Source organism: Centroberyx affinis, unplaced genomic scaffold (assembly GCF_046629955.1).
Source record: "Centroberyx affinis isolate AG114_WGS23_722 - 3 ecotype Tasmania unplaced genomic scaffold, CSIRO-AGI_Caff_v1 ptg000059l_1, whole genome shotgun sequence".
Lineage (NCBI taxonomy): Eukaryota > Metazoa > Chordata > Actinopteri > Beryciformes > Berycidae > Centroberyx > Centroberyx affinis.
In genome coordinates, this window is record NW_027278770.1 from 32,635 (window position 1) to 48,947 (window position 16,313).

At 40.0% G+C, this 16,313-nt stretch overlaps 2 protein-coding genes across 2 annotated transcripts; one reads left to right on the top strand and one right to left on the bottom strand.

The window, feature by feature from the left end:
• Positions 1-665: 665 nt before the first annotated feature.
• LOC139644358 (uncharacterized) lies at positions 666-3,559 on the bottom strand. The gene is made up of 5 exons (XM_071519717.1): positions 3,516-3,559; positions 3,351-3,373; positions 3,157-3,262; positions 2,438-2,611; positions 666-2,237 (listed from the first exon to the last, which is right to left on the bottom strand). The coding sequence occupies exons 1-5, from the start codon at positions 3,516-3,518 to the stop codon at positions 1,563-1,565; spliced, it is 981 nt and encodes a 326-aa protein (XP_071375818.1). The 5' UTR covers positions 3,519-3,559; the 3' UTR covers positions 666-1,562.
• A 6,565-nt stretch (positions 3,560-10,124) lies between these two features.
• rpl14 (ribosomal protein L14) lies at positions 10,125-13,832 on the top strand. The gene is made up of 6 exons (XM_071519705.1): positions 10,125-10,178; positions 10,888-10,989; positions 11,078-11,172; positions 12,761-12,860; positions 13,529-13,582; positions 13,742-13,832. The coding sequence occupies exons 1-6, from the start codon at positions 10,176-10,178 to the stop codon at positions 13,799-13,801; spliced, it is 414 nt and encodes a 137-aa protein (XP_071375806.1). The 5' UTR covers positions 10,125-10,175; the 3' UTR covers positions 13,802-13,832.
• Positions 13,833-16,313: the final 2,481 nt, after the last annotated feature.

The window sequence follows — 16,313 nt, forward strand, 5'->3', positions numbered from 1 at the left end:
CTTAAGCCATTCTGTACTGATCATAAGTCACAATGATGAAAAAGCATGATGTTCACATTGATGTTCAATGTTCACCTTCCATGGTTCACCTAAACTATTCTAAACATTAAACATTGCAATCTTCAATTGATTTCCATTTGGTTCTTTTGCTCCAGATCAAATGTTAGTTTCAACATTTGCTGTACTTTGGATGTAGATTTCGGTTAAAGTGGAAATATACTTTTTCTCTATTTGCAGGAACGGAGGACAGCCATCAAAATCAAATCTCAGAGCTACTGCTTACATAAGAGGTGGGCAAATAACGGGAATCTTTCATGTTTTAATGATCTCTATGCTGCTGGTGTCCAATCAATGATAGACACTGAGTAATATTGATAGACATTTTACAATTATTGCACAACATCCTAGTGGACACAATGGCTTTGCAACAAATGACCCTTTAATCCACAGGTTGATGCATCTATTCCACCTCCTGTCTCAGAGCGCTTCATATTCGCCTCACAGGCCAATGCTGATCTTTGCTGTCAAAACTACTTGAATAGATAATACATCCTGTAGAAACGTTGGCCTGGAGTATTTCCTAGTTTTGACCACACAGAGCAGAACAGCATATTGGCAGAAATTCTCATAAGAAATAAGAGAGCACATTTCATAATTAATCACAGTTGATTTATTTATCTGCATAATCTCACACATATCACAAACAACAGCACATTGGATTTTAGGAGTTTGAATCAAAATCATGTACACCACAGTCTGATTTTATAGTTCATTCATTCCTGAGGTGAGCGACATGTCAAGTTTTGCATCTTACCCTATGCTGTATTCCAAATGTTGCCACATACATAAATCCAAATAAATCCACAGTAGGCTACAAGAAGAAGATACAATAATATGAAATAATAAAGTACATTATATCGACAGGTCTGATTACATGAGTGCAAAATCCTATTTCAATATAAAGACATATAGGATATACAGCAAGAACTTGTGTGGTCCATTGAATATGAACGATGATTCAGTTAAAGACTGAGTCAGCACTACATCACATTTTTAAGCTATGAACATGGTTATATGGCTTCTATACAGTGAACTGCTTAATCCTGAACATAATTTCTACACAACTCAGTCAGTGATGTCTAGGCAGGTATTTCACCTTTGGCAGTGTCAAATGCTTTGTGATCAGAAAGTTGTTACTTTCCTACATGTAGAGATGGATGAGCCGTTATTACAGACACACTGCTGCAGTCGATTTGAATTTGTTTGAATATTGCACTCAATATAAGTGTGCTATAGCACAATGAAGTTTTTTGAAGTTTAAGGGGAAAATCCGAGTTGGCTTCTATTGAACTCTGTCGGTGACCAAAAGTAAAAAACAATTTAAAAAAAGATTAAAAAAATATAAAAAAGCGGCTTTTAAAAGACAAAGATTTCAGCACCTGGCCAAGTAATTGTTGGGTCACTGGTAGTGATCAACAAGCCTATAAACCCCCTGTAGATATATTTTGGCCATTTGTTGTATGGGACAGTAAAAATCTGCATCCCTTTTGCTAAAACGACTCTTACTGTGGGACGTAGTAATTCTTAGTCCATTTAAATTGAACCACACGTAGGGTTTGTTCCAGATATTCCTGAACATCTGATTCAGCCGTCGTCCTGTTTTCCTCGGTGTAGTTGGCTGGCTGTACGTTCTTTTTGAATTCTTCCTCTTTTTTGAACAGGTTGCTCAGACTCTCAGCTTCAGCACAGTTTCCATAGGGCCAGTTCTTTATGTCTGTTGTTTCCAAACCAAACAACTCCTGACAGGATTTGCAGGGAGGAAGTTCACTCCCATCCCTGATGCGAAACGCCTGACACCTGACATGCCCTTCTAGCTGTAGGGTTCCATCAAAGCTGGACATCCTGTCCTGTGGATAGTAGGTCATCACTGCATTGGCTACGCAACTGTCCCAGGTTTTCAGACAGGAGGCAGCGACCATGATTCTCCCAGGATTACGACCTTTGGTGGACATGGAGACTCCATAGTACCTGACTGAATTTGGGATCTGAGAGACACAAATGGTAGAAGAGACCAGATCTTGCACTTTACCCAAACCCAGCTGCTCCAGACGCGTCTTATCATTCAAACCCAGCCACTCCAGATGCTTCTTAATACCCAAACTCAGCTGCCTGATGAACTCTTGTAGTTTCCGAATTATTTGGTTTTCATCCTCTCTGTCTTCTGCCTGTGTGACAATCTGAAAGGAACCATAGACATATCAAGCTGTCATCCCTATATATTGGGAGTGATTTACTGAGTCATATGCTTTGTGTTTGTGAAGTGCAATTCGGGAGATTAATCATAAACTGTTACATGTGAGGATATTGAGGCAAGGCAGCATTTGTTAATGAGTTTACAATTAAGAATTGTGTTGCCTTCCACAAACTATAACCTCACCATGTCCAGCACACAGGAAAATGGACTCCGCTGGGGTAGTTGAGAGGAATAAAATTCAAATGGCCGTGGGAACAACTTCTTCAATTTTTCCAACATTTCTTTATCATTCACAATCACTTCTGGGGGTTGTCGGGGTGTGTAGATTCTTCCCAAGAAGAAGATGCTGTGAAGTATCTGTTGTGTAAGGAGAGATATTGTTCTGAGTTCTGTGTAATTGAAAAGCAATACAACATGAAAGCAAGTTAACATTTTGTCCCCCACAAATGATGCATCATACATCATCCCAAAGTTTTGTCAAAATCAGACCAGTGGTGTTTGAGATATCACATCTGAGTGTAAAATTTACCTTTAATTACAGCGCCCCCATTAAGCCAATCAGTGTAATTTGTATGAATGGCTGGATTTGTGCAGCAAGTTTCAAGTCAGACTGACTGTGTAAGAGTTAAAGCCTTTCAAAGATAGAAATATTGCACTTTACTTATAGATCAGTGTAATTGAACACAGAACATAGTGTCGAAATGCATCACCCCTCCAACTTCTGTTAAAATCACTTAGATTTAGTGACCTTTAAATTATAGGCCATTTTACCCCACCCATAAACGGGCCTATTAGTTGACAATAGGAAAAAAGCATCCAAAAAAAGTATTAGGTGCCAAAAACATAACTTAGTTCATATAAGACACTGAAGTTTATAAGACAACACCCCATACAGGACACACCTCATCCAGTAACACTCTCTCTTTGAGTTTCACCGTTTCTTGGATAATCAGGAAGGCGCTTGCTCTGAACTGTTTTGCATCGTCAGAATCCAATATCTTCTCTTTCCTAAAATAATAATGATAAAATGCATTCAGGCATTAAGAAGCACACACAGCAGTAACCGAGCTTCGATCAGAAAAATCTTCCAACTCACCTCGTACTCTCGGGTGCAGCAGCCTATTGCCATAATCGTTGAAAAGATGATAAAGATTAAACATTTCACTTATAACACAGTAATGAATCAGCAACACAGCGGTGACAGAGGATGACAATAGTGTAAATTATTTGCAAAGAACGAGACAGAAAAGCAGCTACTTACCATTGCAAGTCTAGTATAGCTAAATCGAAAGTACTTTAGATAGGCGGAACTAGACTTAACGTCACGTAATTTACATAAACCGGGTACATTTCAGATATGAACACTGAAATGGCGTTCATTTCCTTGAACCAGACACATCCACACACAGGTAGGAGGAACATTTGAAGAGGACCACCTAGGAAAAATAACTGTTGCAACCCTGTGATACAATTAACAAAGATACTATACAAATATCACAGAAAAAAATCCCTATGGGAATATTATAGTGATAGCCTACCATAAGAGATAGAAAATACCATAAAGGTCACTAGAAGCTAGCTTACTATAAAGTCACTATTGAGTAGCACAGACATACTCTAAGAACCTATATGAATATCATAGGAATATTATAGTGATACAATAGGAGATTAAATATAAAGTGCAATAAGGTCACTAAAATTTACCATTGAGTAGCAGTGTAAACAAAGTTCCTTAAGTTCCTATAGTAATATTATAGCCTAATAATATTATGGTGACACCATATAAGATATAAAATATAAAGTATAAAGTACTAAGGCCACTATAAAGTCACTATTAAGTAGCACAGACATATTGTAGAATATTGTGAATATTGTCTAGTTTAATTAGTGCAACTGGCAAATAACGGAGAGCATGGAAACAAAGGTAAGATGCATACCTGCCAAGAAGAATATATACAGTATGTGTCTCTGAAACTAAAAGCTAGATACACACCATGAAAATATCCATAATGGTTGAGAAAATAACATGGACACAAACGTTGATACAATATATTACTTTATTGATTACAGATTGAGTATACCCTGTATAAGTGAGAGTGCTTCTTAATTGAGTGTATTTCAACAACAAGGTGGTATAGTGATTATAGAGGCCTTCTGCTCACAGAAAGGTCACAGGTTTGATCCCCACAACAGCCAAAGTGTCTCTGAACAGCCATGTGTCCTGTCAAAACTGTCCTGGAGAAGAAACATAGAGACCCTCCCCGCTCACCCACTCTGTCACTCTGAGAAATGTAAACTATAAATCAAATCCTTTGCATCATGCTGAAAACTTATGTGACCATATCAACAGTGAGCTAATAACTCCTCTTCCTCAGATAGATAAAAGAAAGAAAAGGAGATACTGTCCATCCTGTGGGCCACCAAATGCCCAATCTGATGGATATTTGCTCTGATGATGATATAATGTGAATTAAAATACAGTGAAGGTAAGTGACAAGAGGCACTTGAGCCACCTTATGTCCTGCAAATTTTCCTCGTTAATATGCAACTTTATCCAGCAAACGTCTCCAAAATCTAAACAGATTACCTACTCTATAGACGGAACCTGTGGTATAAGTATGACGTTTCTATCATGTATTGTTTGAGAGTTATTGTGTTTACAGTAATGTGTTAAGAACAAGACAGACATACAGACACCATCATGACATAATGTCCTGTATACCATGTGTCATGGTGGCGGGACATAAAAATACATTTTGGTATAACCTCAAACCAAAATCATCCAACACTCACAAAGAGGTGCCACACTTGTGTAATGATTATTGTAAGCACATGCTAATTTGAGAGAAGAACTGATGTGATAATGTCAGTCCACACCGAGATGAAAATTAACAATTTCCTTAAATCTGTGATCAGAAAGGATAATTCCGGTTATTATCCCCGCGACAGCAGGGGCTCTATGGATCGCACGGTCGGTCGCTCTGTTCACCACTTCATGGCTCAACAATAACACTCATGCTGCAGTTACATGTCTTTAAAAAGCTGTGACTGAGCAATAAGCATGCAGTTAATAGTCCATTTGTCCACCAACAATAGCACTTCAATAGCACTTTTGATTTCAGCATTACTTTAAGATATGAAACCAAGATGTTTGACACGTGTGCTCATCTTTGGCAAGGAACAGCATCTGTAAGAAAACAGGTATTTATTAAGAAATGTATCAAATGTCTAGGTGTATCATAAACAATCCTCGGCATATGTGATATCTCTAAACAATTATGCTACTAAAAAGTACATATTATCCACTTTTGTGCCAAGAATACTTTTGTCAGGACAGGAGATAATGAAGATGAAGATAATGAAGTTATTTCTTTCTCAGGTTCACGCTGTCTTGCTCTTATGCAGTTACTGCCCTTAAGCTAAGTTCAGAGGTCACTTGAATACATTTTCCTGGGAGCATTAGAACCTTATGACCTTAGTCTTCACCCTGCACCTGATATAAAGTTATAATTAGGATGAGCATATACTATCTACTATAGAGCCAGATACCCACCTGCTGTCCTTTGGTGTGCATGCTAGATGGCATCCAAACAGTCCATGAATGTGGACTTCTCTGCCCTCACTAGATCTAGGTGCTGTTGGTCCAACTTCTTCCCCACAGCACCCTTCCTCACTTCGGCCCAATCGTCCTCAGACTACATTCAACAGACCAAGTCATGAAGTCCTTGTCAGTATCCACAGGTTATCAATCATTGGTATCCGGTATAAAACGGCCTCTCTAGTTCCCTGTAAATGATTACAACCAACTGTAATGTGCTCTCACCATATGTTTGAAGGACTCCCCTCTCCAAAAACTCTTGGACCCTGGATACTCAAAGCCCAGTTCAATGAACTCCTTCAGGCTTGAAGCCACCACATGCAGCTCCTCTCCATCATAGGCATACACATTTTTGTCCTCACAGGTCATCAAAACAAGCTGGCCACACTGGTATGGGGAGTTCTCCACTGCACCTACGACCACCATGTTTACTGTATCAGGAAGGTAGAAGTTTCCCCACTCCTCCACTTGGGCATCATTCCCTTCGTAGATGGTGTCGGCCAGCTGTCCTATCGTCCACTTGGAGTCAGACGGCTTCTTTAAGGCAACCTCCTTGTTTTGATATTTGGACACGGCAGCTGACACTTGTCTCAGGTAATTTTCACCTGCAGCATATTCACAGATGTTACGTGAGGAGAGTGTGAAGGGATAAGGGAAAGACTTGGATTATCATAACAAACAATTGGAAGAAAATGTGTGTAGTCTACCTTTTGCTTCGTAGCACTTCTGGAAAACAGGCGGAACCCTGAGAGATAGAAAAGATGAGGACCTTGATGGAGGTTACAAATAGCTCTACTAATTCTATAATAAATATAAGACACTATACAAGTATCACAACAGTACCCATAGGAATAATATAGTGATATGCCAGAGGAGATTAAAAAATATAATGCACAGTAAGGTCACTGTAAGTGGATGATTGAGTACCAGAGAAACAGCGTAAGTAGATATAGAAATATTAAAAGAATATTAAAGTGATTTTTTGTAAGCATAGTGTTTTGGCTTCCTTCTAAATTTCAATTAGGCACAAATAGATGTCTACAGACATTTCCAACACATATCGTAACCATTTGTACTCAGTTTGATGCAGCGGTGGCACCACAGCTCTAAAAGTGGTTGGGCCAAATTTGTTCAACCTTTATAAGCTATCGAGGGCTCAGGTTGCAAACACAAAGGCAGGAGTGGATCTAAGAATTTCAGGCACTTGCCCAGTTGGCTGAGATTAAATCTAATTACACACCTTCTATACTAGCCCCTTAGTGATTAGAAGAATGGCACTAAAATCATTTCTGTTTTCAGCAGATAGCTCTGTCTGGTGTGTATGGAAATGCTTTAGCATATAGTATGTTAAGTAACGGTAGGGGATTAGCATTATCCAAAGTATGAAGATAGATCTTTAAATAATCCAAAATTGGTATTGGATTTTAATCTATGGCCTGTAGATTCATAACTTCTGAAAACAAAATCTCAATCCTCATCATTAGTGATGTGCAAAAACTTTAGCCGTCTGGGTAACCTTCCTCACTTTCTGTTTCAGTTACGCTCAAAGTCTCATAGGAAGAGAGATATTGGGTAGCACAGTGGCTCGGTGGTTAGCACTGTCACCTCACAGCAAAAAGGTTCTGGGGTCAAATCTCGGCCCTGGTCCTTTCTGTGTGGAGTCTGCATGTTCTCCCTGTGTTAGCATGCACACCAGACAGATCTATTTAGCAGACACACAGAGATGATTTTGGTGCCAATCCTCTCGTCACATATTGGTTAAGATGACCAATGGGCCAAACTCCCAAAAAGTCGGTATTGTGCTTTAAGGATAATTTTGTGCTAGCCCATACTGAAAGCTGACATACTTGAAATTTCCATCTCTTGAGAGAACATTTTACTTTCCATCTTAATGTTTACTATGGTGCCACATCTGACAAACCAATTTCAATGAAAATAGAGCCTGATCATCTGCTAAAATATGTTGAGCAATTCTATCTGCATCCTTTCACTACCCTTTACATGACTGTGGTATGAACAACATTTAATAAAGTTTGGGAAAGTGCCTTACTATTCAGAAATCCATCTCCATCCATCACTGATCTAACTGGGTTGCCTTTATTACTCACAAACCCCAAGCAACAAAAAAAATGGCTTCTTCTCTTTTGAGACACTAATATATTCTGCTTAGATATACCGAACATAGTAAGGAAAATAATAAAACATTTGCCTTAGAAAATGAATCAAGACAGAAACAGCTATGGTAAGACTGGCAGCACAGGAATCACTTAGTGCAAGATACAAAGTTTGTTCCATTGGGACACTGGAAGAAACACACTTTCCCAATACCAGATATGTGACTACCATCTTCTTCAACAACATAATAATTATGTTCGCAACTGATTTTCCCTTTGTAGTCCTTGCCCTTTTCCTCTTTCATTCCTTGTAATGAAACTTCCAGTGAGCCTTTCTGAACCCCACAAGCCTTGTTCTCACCTTGCAAAGTTTAACAGCCCCTCCTCCACTGCTGCTGCTGCTACAACAACAACAAAAAATTCAACTTAAAAACTATCATACCCTGTTAACTCTTGGTCAGGTGTCATTAAATGACGTAGCATGGAGGGCAGAGAGTCTGCAGGTTTTCATTCCAACCAAAGACTACAGCAGGTGATTTCACTCATTAGTGGTGTCTGATGCAGGATGGTGTATCCGACCACTGTCTGAAGGTGCATTATATGAAATGAGCTGCTGTAGTCTTTAGCTGGAACAAAAACATGACCATGTGTGAGCCACACCGGTCTACCAATAACAATAACAATAATAATAATGATGATGATGATGATGATGATGATGATGATGATGATGATAATAATAATAATAATAATAATAATAACAATGCTTTTTTTTAAAGTATGAAAAGTAGGGTATTAATGTGCTTACGTAGACTCCGTGACAGGCTCATTTTCCATAATCACCTATAAGACATTATTAATGGAAAGACAAAAACAGTCTGTTAAAGGGACACAGATTATACGGCTAATAGGCCTAAATGCGTTGAGAAACTATCGATTCTCCAACACTGAAATTCGTGGAAATCGAAAGTAAGAAAAAACTAAACCTAATCGTAAATCAAACCAAATGTATTAAAGTATTTACCAGTTAGACGTGTATACATGTTGCTGTCTTTATGAGGACATATGCGGCGAAAACATACTATATCCTCTATTTATGTCCCTACACTGTTCCATAAAACCAACAACAGCTCACAGTTTAAATGCTGCCTTCAGGTACTCCCACTAAGTCCGAATTTAAACGTGATAAACACGTTTAAACGCGCATTCAAGTGCTTTTGCTCGGAAATAATAACAACTCTGTTACTCTGTTACAAAAACTATATTTTTAGTGGCTTTTGATTTATTTTAGTAATCAATGGGCACATACGGTATTGTAGTGGTATTTTAGAAAAAAACAACAAAAAAAGTTCCAATTCACTGTATTACAATAGATGCTGTAGCCTACACCTTGGCTACTACAAATATTGTGTTGCTGTTATTTAATGTCACATGAAATAATAATTATTTGGACAATTTGTATCAATGCACTGCCTACCCAAACTGTCCAGTTAAAAAAAGCTCACTGTCAGGTTTATAGTCCAGTAGGAGTTCAACGGAGGTCCGTGTTGTTTGATACACATCAGAGCAGATACTTGCGGTATATGAATGCGTGAACGATTCCATTAGATTCATGTGGCTGAACGCTCACATTTAACCGAGCAGCATTGGATGAGGATAGTAGCTACAGCTGTTCAGGTGGAACTTTTTCCCAATGACATCTAAACCACAGTTTGGAACTCCCCCGCACGGCTTCCATGCTATCCGTCTCCTAAACACAAACTCGGGTACCTCGGGTATTATTGAAAATCCGGATTTTTGCAGTCGTATTTACCATGTTGTTGGGTTATTTTACGGTCTATTGGTAGTTCCTGTTCAGACATTTGTAAATCCGATATTTCAGACTGCTTCTGAAGGCAACAAGAGGTGACGCAGTTATCACCGAGCGACTCAAAAAAAAACGAGAAAAAAACACGCTCCTCCTTCTGCCCGGTCACATCATGTTGCGTATTATTTTTTATGTGTGTTTTTTTTTTGGCATCAATATTAAGGGTTTGAAGACTTTCAAAGCTCGGAGAATTGTAATGCTACGTGGTTTTTACTTCAGAAACAACTGCAATAAAAACAAAAAAACAGAAACAGAAAACAGACGGCGCATGTGCAGTGAGTGAGCGGAAGCCGTATGTGCGTCAGCCGGAAATTGTAACGTCCTTTCTGCTCGCGGACTGCCATCATGGTGAGTTCGCCATGAAGCTTTAGCATTTCTAAGATTAATTTATGTCCCTATTTCGCATTATTGTGCCGCCACAAAACATATATGTATTACTAATGCAGTGCTACACTCATTTAATATGCGTTAGGGGGCTATGTATGTGTATCGAAGCTTTTAATCCGTATCGGTGAAATGTCGGATATCGCCAGTACTACAACGTGGTCCGTCAGGCAGTCAGGGCCGAAACCCCGATCCCTCTCCGTTAACCAAACTCAAGTTTTGTCTTGTAGGGTTACTTTACTTACAGCACTCACGACGTCGTCCCAGTCAAACACTCTATCCTGCCAAACGCCTGTAACGTTAGTTAGCATGTAAGCTAACGACACGTTAGCTTGATAACAGTGCGCGTTTAATCAGAAGACGCTAGGTAGCTAAAACCTTGCCCAGCCAACCTTAACTGCACCTATCAGGCTTTGTTGCACAGACCTTAAGGTGTAGACTTTTTCCAGGGCGTTAAACCCCTATTATCGCTGTTAATTGTGAACACTAAAACTGTCTATTCGTTAGACTGTCTCATATCCAGAAAGTCCCTGGTTCAGTCCCTGCAACAGCCAATGCTGTGTCCATTAGCATTAAGTACTAAGGCACTCCTACATACTCAGTAAGTGAAAGTTATTCTCGAAAAGTGCACGAGCTAAATGCCTAAGTTGTATTTCTCTGGTGTCTTTCCCAGGTCTTCAAGCGCTTCGTTGAGATCGGCCGTGTCGCCTACATCTCTTTCGGACCCCATGCTGGCAAGCTGGTGGCCATCGTTGATGTCATTGACCAAAACAGGGTGAGTGGTGGTGAGGAAGACTGATTTATCAATACACCGTGGCCCTGAATGAGACTTTTGAAATAGCCAAGTATTCTGTGCTTTCCAGGCTCTTGTTGATGGTCCCTGCACTGGCGTGAAGAGGCAAGCCATGCCCTTCAAGTGCATGCAGCTCACCGACTACGTTATCAAAGTACCACACAGGTGAGTGACTACAGGGGTTAAATCCTCAGTGTTGGGACAGACGGGTGTGGGGACATTTCACAAACTTAAGTCCAGGTATTAAATTAACATGCAAATGATGGATAGAAGAGCATATTTATACTGTATTCCCTAAACACTTGAACCTTATCCAGTTGAACAGCTATATAATGCAAATGGGCGAGTTAATGTGTCTTAAATATTAATGTTTTTATTGTGAATGGGGTTACTTGTCAGGCTAGTTAATTCGCACTGAATTTGGAGTCTACAGGACATCCAACATCCACCTTTACCAGTTTGAAAACTGTTAAACTGGCAGTTTCAGTGTGGGAACGGTAGGGTTGGGTATCAATATTATTTGTAAGTACTGAACCACTTAAACACTACTTACTTGTTAAGAGCTGCAAACTTAAGATGCAAAGTTGCAACAAATGTGTACATCCATTGAGAAATCTGTAATTTTTTGCTTATTTAGCATATGGCTGTCAGCATTATTTAACTTGTGACTGGCAATGCAGCAATATGAGGTACATCATTTATGTAAGGTTATAGCCAGGATCAAGAAAACATACTGCCTAGTGTGTTCATTAGGGTTACACAATGCAATGGAGTTGTAGATGTGGTTACTCTATGAACTGGACTCATCTTCAAATTAATGCAGCCAGTGTGACTGAAACACAACCAGCAGCTGCCACGATGAGCACTCATGACTTTGTCAAGAGGCATGATGTTGACGTGCTGTTCACTTACTGCTCTTAGGGTGCTAATGTTGTTGGCTAACACCAAAACACTGATGTTAGCAAACGCCTGTGTTACCAGACATTTCTCCAGCATTTTTTGGCTTGGAAAGATCAATCCCAACTAACAGGATTACCAGTCTAATTCCAAGTTTCCCCGATTCTTCTACCAACTTTAGACTAGCCTCTCATGTGATTCCCTATCTTGATACCTTCTGCTTCCAAATTTTGACTTTCTCCTGTGTCTCCCCGTGCATCATCTACTGTGTACCCTCTCAACAGCAGGCTTATTCATTAGATGGTGTTGAAAGATATCTTTTCTGATTACCATATCTACTAAACTATACAAAGTGATTGCAATTGCTATGTAATTAACATTGTATCGTGTATTTACTGGATCAAATAGATGGCTTTCTGAAAAAAAGACCAGGTTAGGATGCTTTCATTCACACCAAATAAGAAAAGTATTGTTTAGAAGCAATCACCTTAATGACCTCGGTCTGTTAGGTGAGTGTTGTATAGCAGTGACTAGCTGACAGGGAGGCGCTGCGTGACAGCGAAAACTTAAAATATGCATCCATTGTTCATTCAGTTAACTGCTGTTGACCTCAGTAAATGTGAGCATGGTTGGCTTGAGGCTTCAGTCGTTGTGAGTGTTTGGAGAGATGAAGGCAGTTGACCATTGATACAAGGAAACAAATGCTCAGTTGCTGTACCACCATCATTACATTTCAACCCGGATTCTTATTTCATGTGGTCTGTAGGCGTGGTTATTTCACAAGTATGATTGTAACGTTTAGTGTTTATGCATGCCTCTGGTTTCAGTACTTAATGTCTTCTTTATTGGTCCACAGTGCCCGTCAGAAGTTTGTGAGGAGGGCCTGGGAGAAGGCCGAAGTCAATGAGAAGTGGGCACAAAGCAGCTGGGCCAAGAAGATCGAGGCCAGACAAAAGGTAAGGGCTTTTTGTTTTATGCAGTTCCTATTTATTGCCAAGACTGGTGTTGGTTAATAAGATCACTAATAATCCAATACTGATACATGAAGATTTTCATTCTTAGAAAAGCCAGATGAGTCCTTGCAGTAAAGAAACTTTCTGAAGGCTTGTCTCAAATGTAGATGGTGGAATTTCTCTCCCAAACCAGCAGATAATCATATATCAAATCTTATATACGCACACATTTATGTCTAATTGACCCCGTTCTGTTTTTGTGATTGGAGGCTATATCATTCCTTTGTAGGCAGTAGGTAAATATTTACATGTGAAATATTTTCTTGCACCCTTCTTGACCGTAGTTGGAATTAATACAAAATTGAATCCAAATTGCTCTGCACTGTAAATGTGTATTCAGTGGACATTAATGGTCCCTGCACTTGTCAAGGCCAAGATAGTATTGTGGTAAAGTCCATGATGCGAGACCTGGGCTCCAATCCCCCCTGAGCCACTAATTTGGGCAGTACGGTAGATGGAGTACCATAGCGAGTAGGGAGACCATCTTTAAACTGGAGGACCTGTGCTCTGACCCCTCTGTGGATGGGGCAAGCAGAAAACTATTTCCCTATGTTACCAAGTATGTATCCCACAGACATTATGTAACTGACTTATCCTGGTTTTCTTTGCAGAGGGCCAAAATGTCTGACTTTGACCGCTACAAGGTGATGAAGGCCAAGAGGATGGTAAGTTTAAGGGAAACACAAATGCACTGTTGTCTTAGCATTAGACACTGCCCTGTTGTTGCCCTTGACCACAGATTAGAGTATATCTAGCAAAAGTATGTTGCTCCAACAGCTACATAGCATGTGTTAACTATGCACTTATGGTTTCTGTTTCTGCAGAGGAACAAGATCATCAAGCATGAGGTGAAGAAGCTCCAGAAGGAGGCAGCGAAGAAGTGATCAATTCCCTCAAATAAACTTTCGAATTGTTCATCCTTGTCTACCTGTCCTGTTTTTTCCCCTCTGATAGTACCTGGCTAGCTTACTTAGAGATTTTTCACTGCCAATATCAATTTTGACTAATAAAATTTATGGACGGGCAAATGCAGACTTCTGATCTGTTACATTTGGTGAACAATATAGATTGAAAACTTAAATTGGGTTCAAAAGCAGGAATGATTAAGAGATCATTGTTTGCATTAGAAAAGGAAGTCAGATTTACTGTTTGACATGATACACAGGGCTCTATTCATGGATTTTACGGTTGGAAATTCTCCAGTACCAAAACAATGCGTTAGCCTTTTACCAGCCTTATAGTGCATACTGGTGTATCCCTAGTATCAGTTGGTAGTGGGGTTAGATATTCCTTAGAGTGAAGTATTGACTTCTGACATTCTTGTAAATCAACTTGCATAGTAAATGAATGAGTTGTGATGGATGCCTACTGGGCTGAGTACACCCGCTTTAGAGTAGGACTAATTACTGAAGTGCTTTCTATGTGAAGGGATTGTAGTTCTAAATGTCAACCTAATGTGAACTAATTTAATCTTTAGATTCCTACTGCTTGGGGAAGTGACGTTTTGCCTCAAACATTCAAGTCAGATTTGTTAACTGTAGTAGGGGCTGAGGTTTCATCAGGATCATGATCCTGATTAATTCCCTTCATCTAAACCTCACAAGTTGGAGACAGGATCATCAGGATCATGATCCTGATGAAGGCCACAAGCCGAAATGCGTTGGTCTAACAAAGTTCTATATACTACAAGTGTTGCTGGAGTTTTGACCTTTTTAGATTTGACTCTCTAGCTGTATGTACAGTGCCAGATGTCTAGAGGCACTTTTCAAAATCCTCTGCATTAATTATCTGATGTTGAAGGGTACAGTCAAATTCAGAGCTCCTGCAATTCAATCTACGTGTCTGTTGAGCCTTAAATTCCATAAGAATTATCTTTACATCTGGAAAGACATGTACAGCCATGGCCAAAAGTTTTGAGAATGACACAAGTATTGGTTTTCACCTGGTTTGCTGCTTCAGTTTTTATGATGGCAGTTTGCATATACTCCAGAATGTTATGAAAAGTGATCAGATGAATTGCAATTAATTGCAAAGTCCCTCTTTGCCATGAAAATGAACTTAATCCCACAAAAAACATTTCCACTGCATTTCAGCCCTGCCACAAAAGGACCAGCTGACATCATGTCAGTGATTCTCTCGTTAACACAGGTGAGAATGTTGATTAGGACAAGGCTGGAGATCACTCTGTCATGCTGATTGAGTTAGAATAACAGACTGGAAGCTTTAAAAGGAGGGTGGTGCTTGAAATCATTGTTCTTCCTCTGTTAACCATGGTTACCTGCAAGGAAACACGTGCAGTCATCATTGCTTTGCACAAAAAGGGCTTCACAGGCAAGGATATTGCTGCTAGTAAGATTGCACCTAAATCAACCATTTATCGGATCATCAAGAACTTCAAGGAGAGAGGTTCAATTGTTGTGAAGAAGGCTTCAGGGCGCCCAAGAAAGTCCAGCAAGCGCCAGGACCGTCTCCTAAAGTTGATTCAGCTGCGGGATCGGGGCACCACCAGTGCAGAGCTTGCTCAGGAATGGCAGCAGGCAGGTGTGAGTGCATCTGCACGCACAGTGAGGCGAAGACTTTTGGAGGATGGCCTGGTGTCAAGAAGGGCAGCAAAGAAGCCACTTCTCTCCAGGAAAAACATCAGGGACAGACTGATATTCTGCAAAAGGTACAGGGATTGGACTGCTGAGGACTGGGGTAAAGTCATTTTCTCTGATGAATCCCCTTTCCGATTGTTTGGGGCATCCGGAAAAAAGCTTGTCTGGAGAAGAAAAGGTGAGCGCTACCATCAGGTCTGTGTCATGCCAACAGTAAAGCATCCTGAGACCATTCATGTGTGGGGTTGCTTCTCAGCCAAGGGAGTGGGCTCACTCACAATTTTGCCTAAGAACACAGCCATGAATAAAGAATGGTACCAAAACATCCTCCGAGAGCAACTTCTCCCAACCATCCAAGAACAGTTTGGTGACAAACAATGCCTTTTCCAGCATGATAGAGCACCTTGCCATAAGGCAAAAGTGATAACTAAGTGGCTCGGGGAACAAAACATCGAAATTTTGGGTCCATGGCCAGGAAACTCCCCAGACCTTAATCCCATTGAAAACTTGTGGTCAATCCTCAAGAGGCGGGTGGACAAACAAAAACCCACAAATTCTGGCAAACTCCAAGCATTGATTATGCAAGAATGGGCTGCCATCAGTCAGGATGTGGCCCAGAAGTTGATTGACAGCATGCCAGGGCCATAAATGCCATAAACTCAATGTAATTGTCAATAAAAGCCTTTGACACTTATGAAATGCTTGTAATTATACTTCAGTATACCATAGTAACATCTGACAAAAAGATCTAAAAACACTGAAGCAGCAAACCTGGTGAAAACCAATACTTGTGTCATTC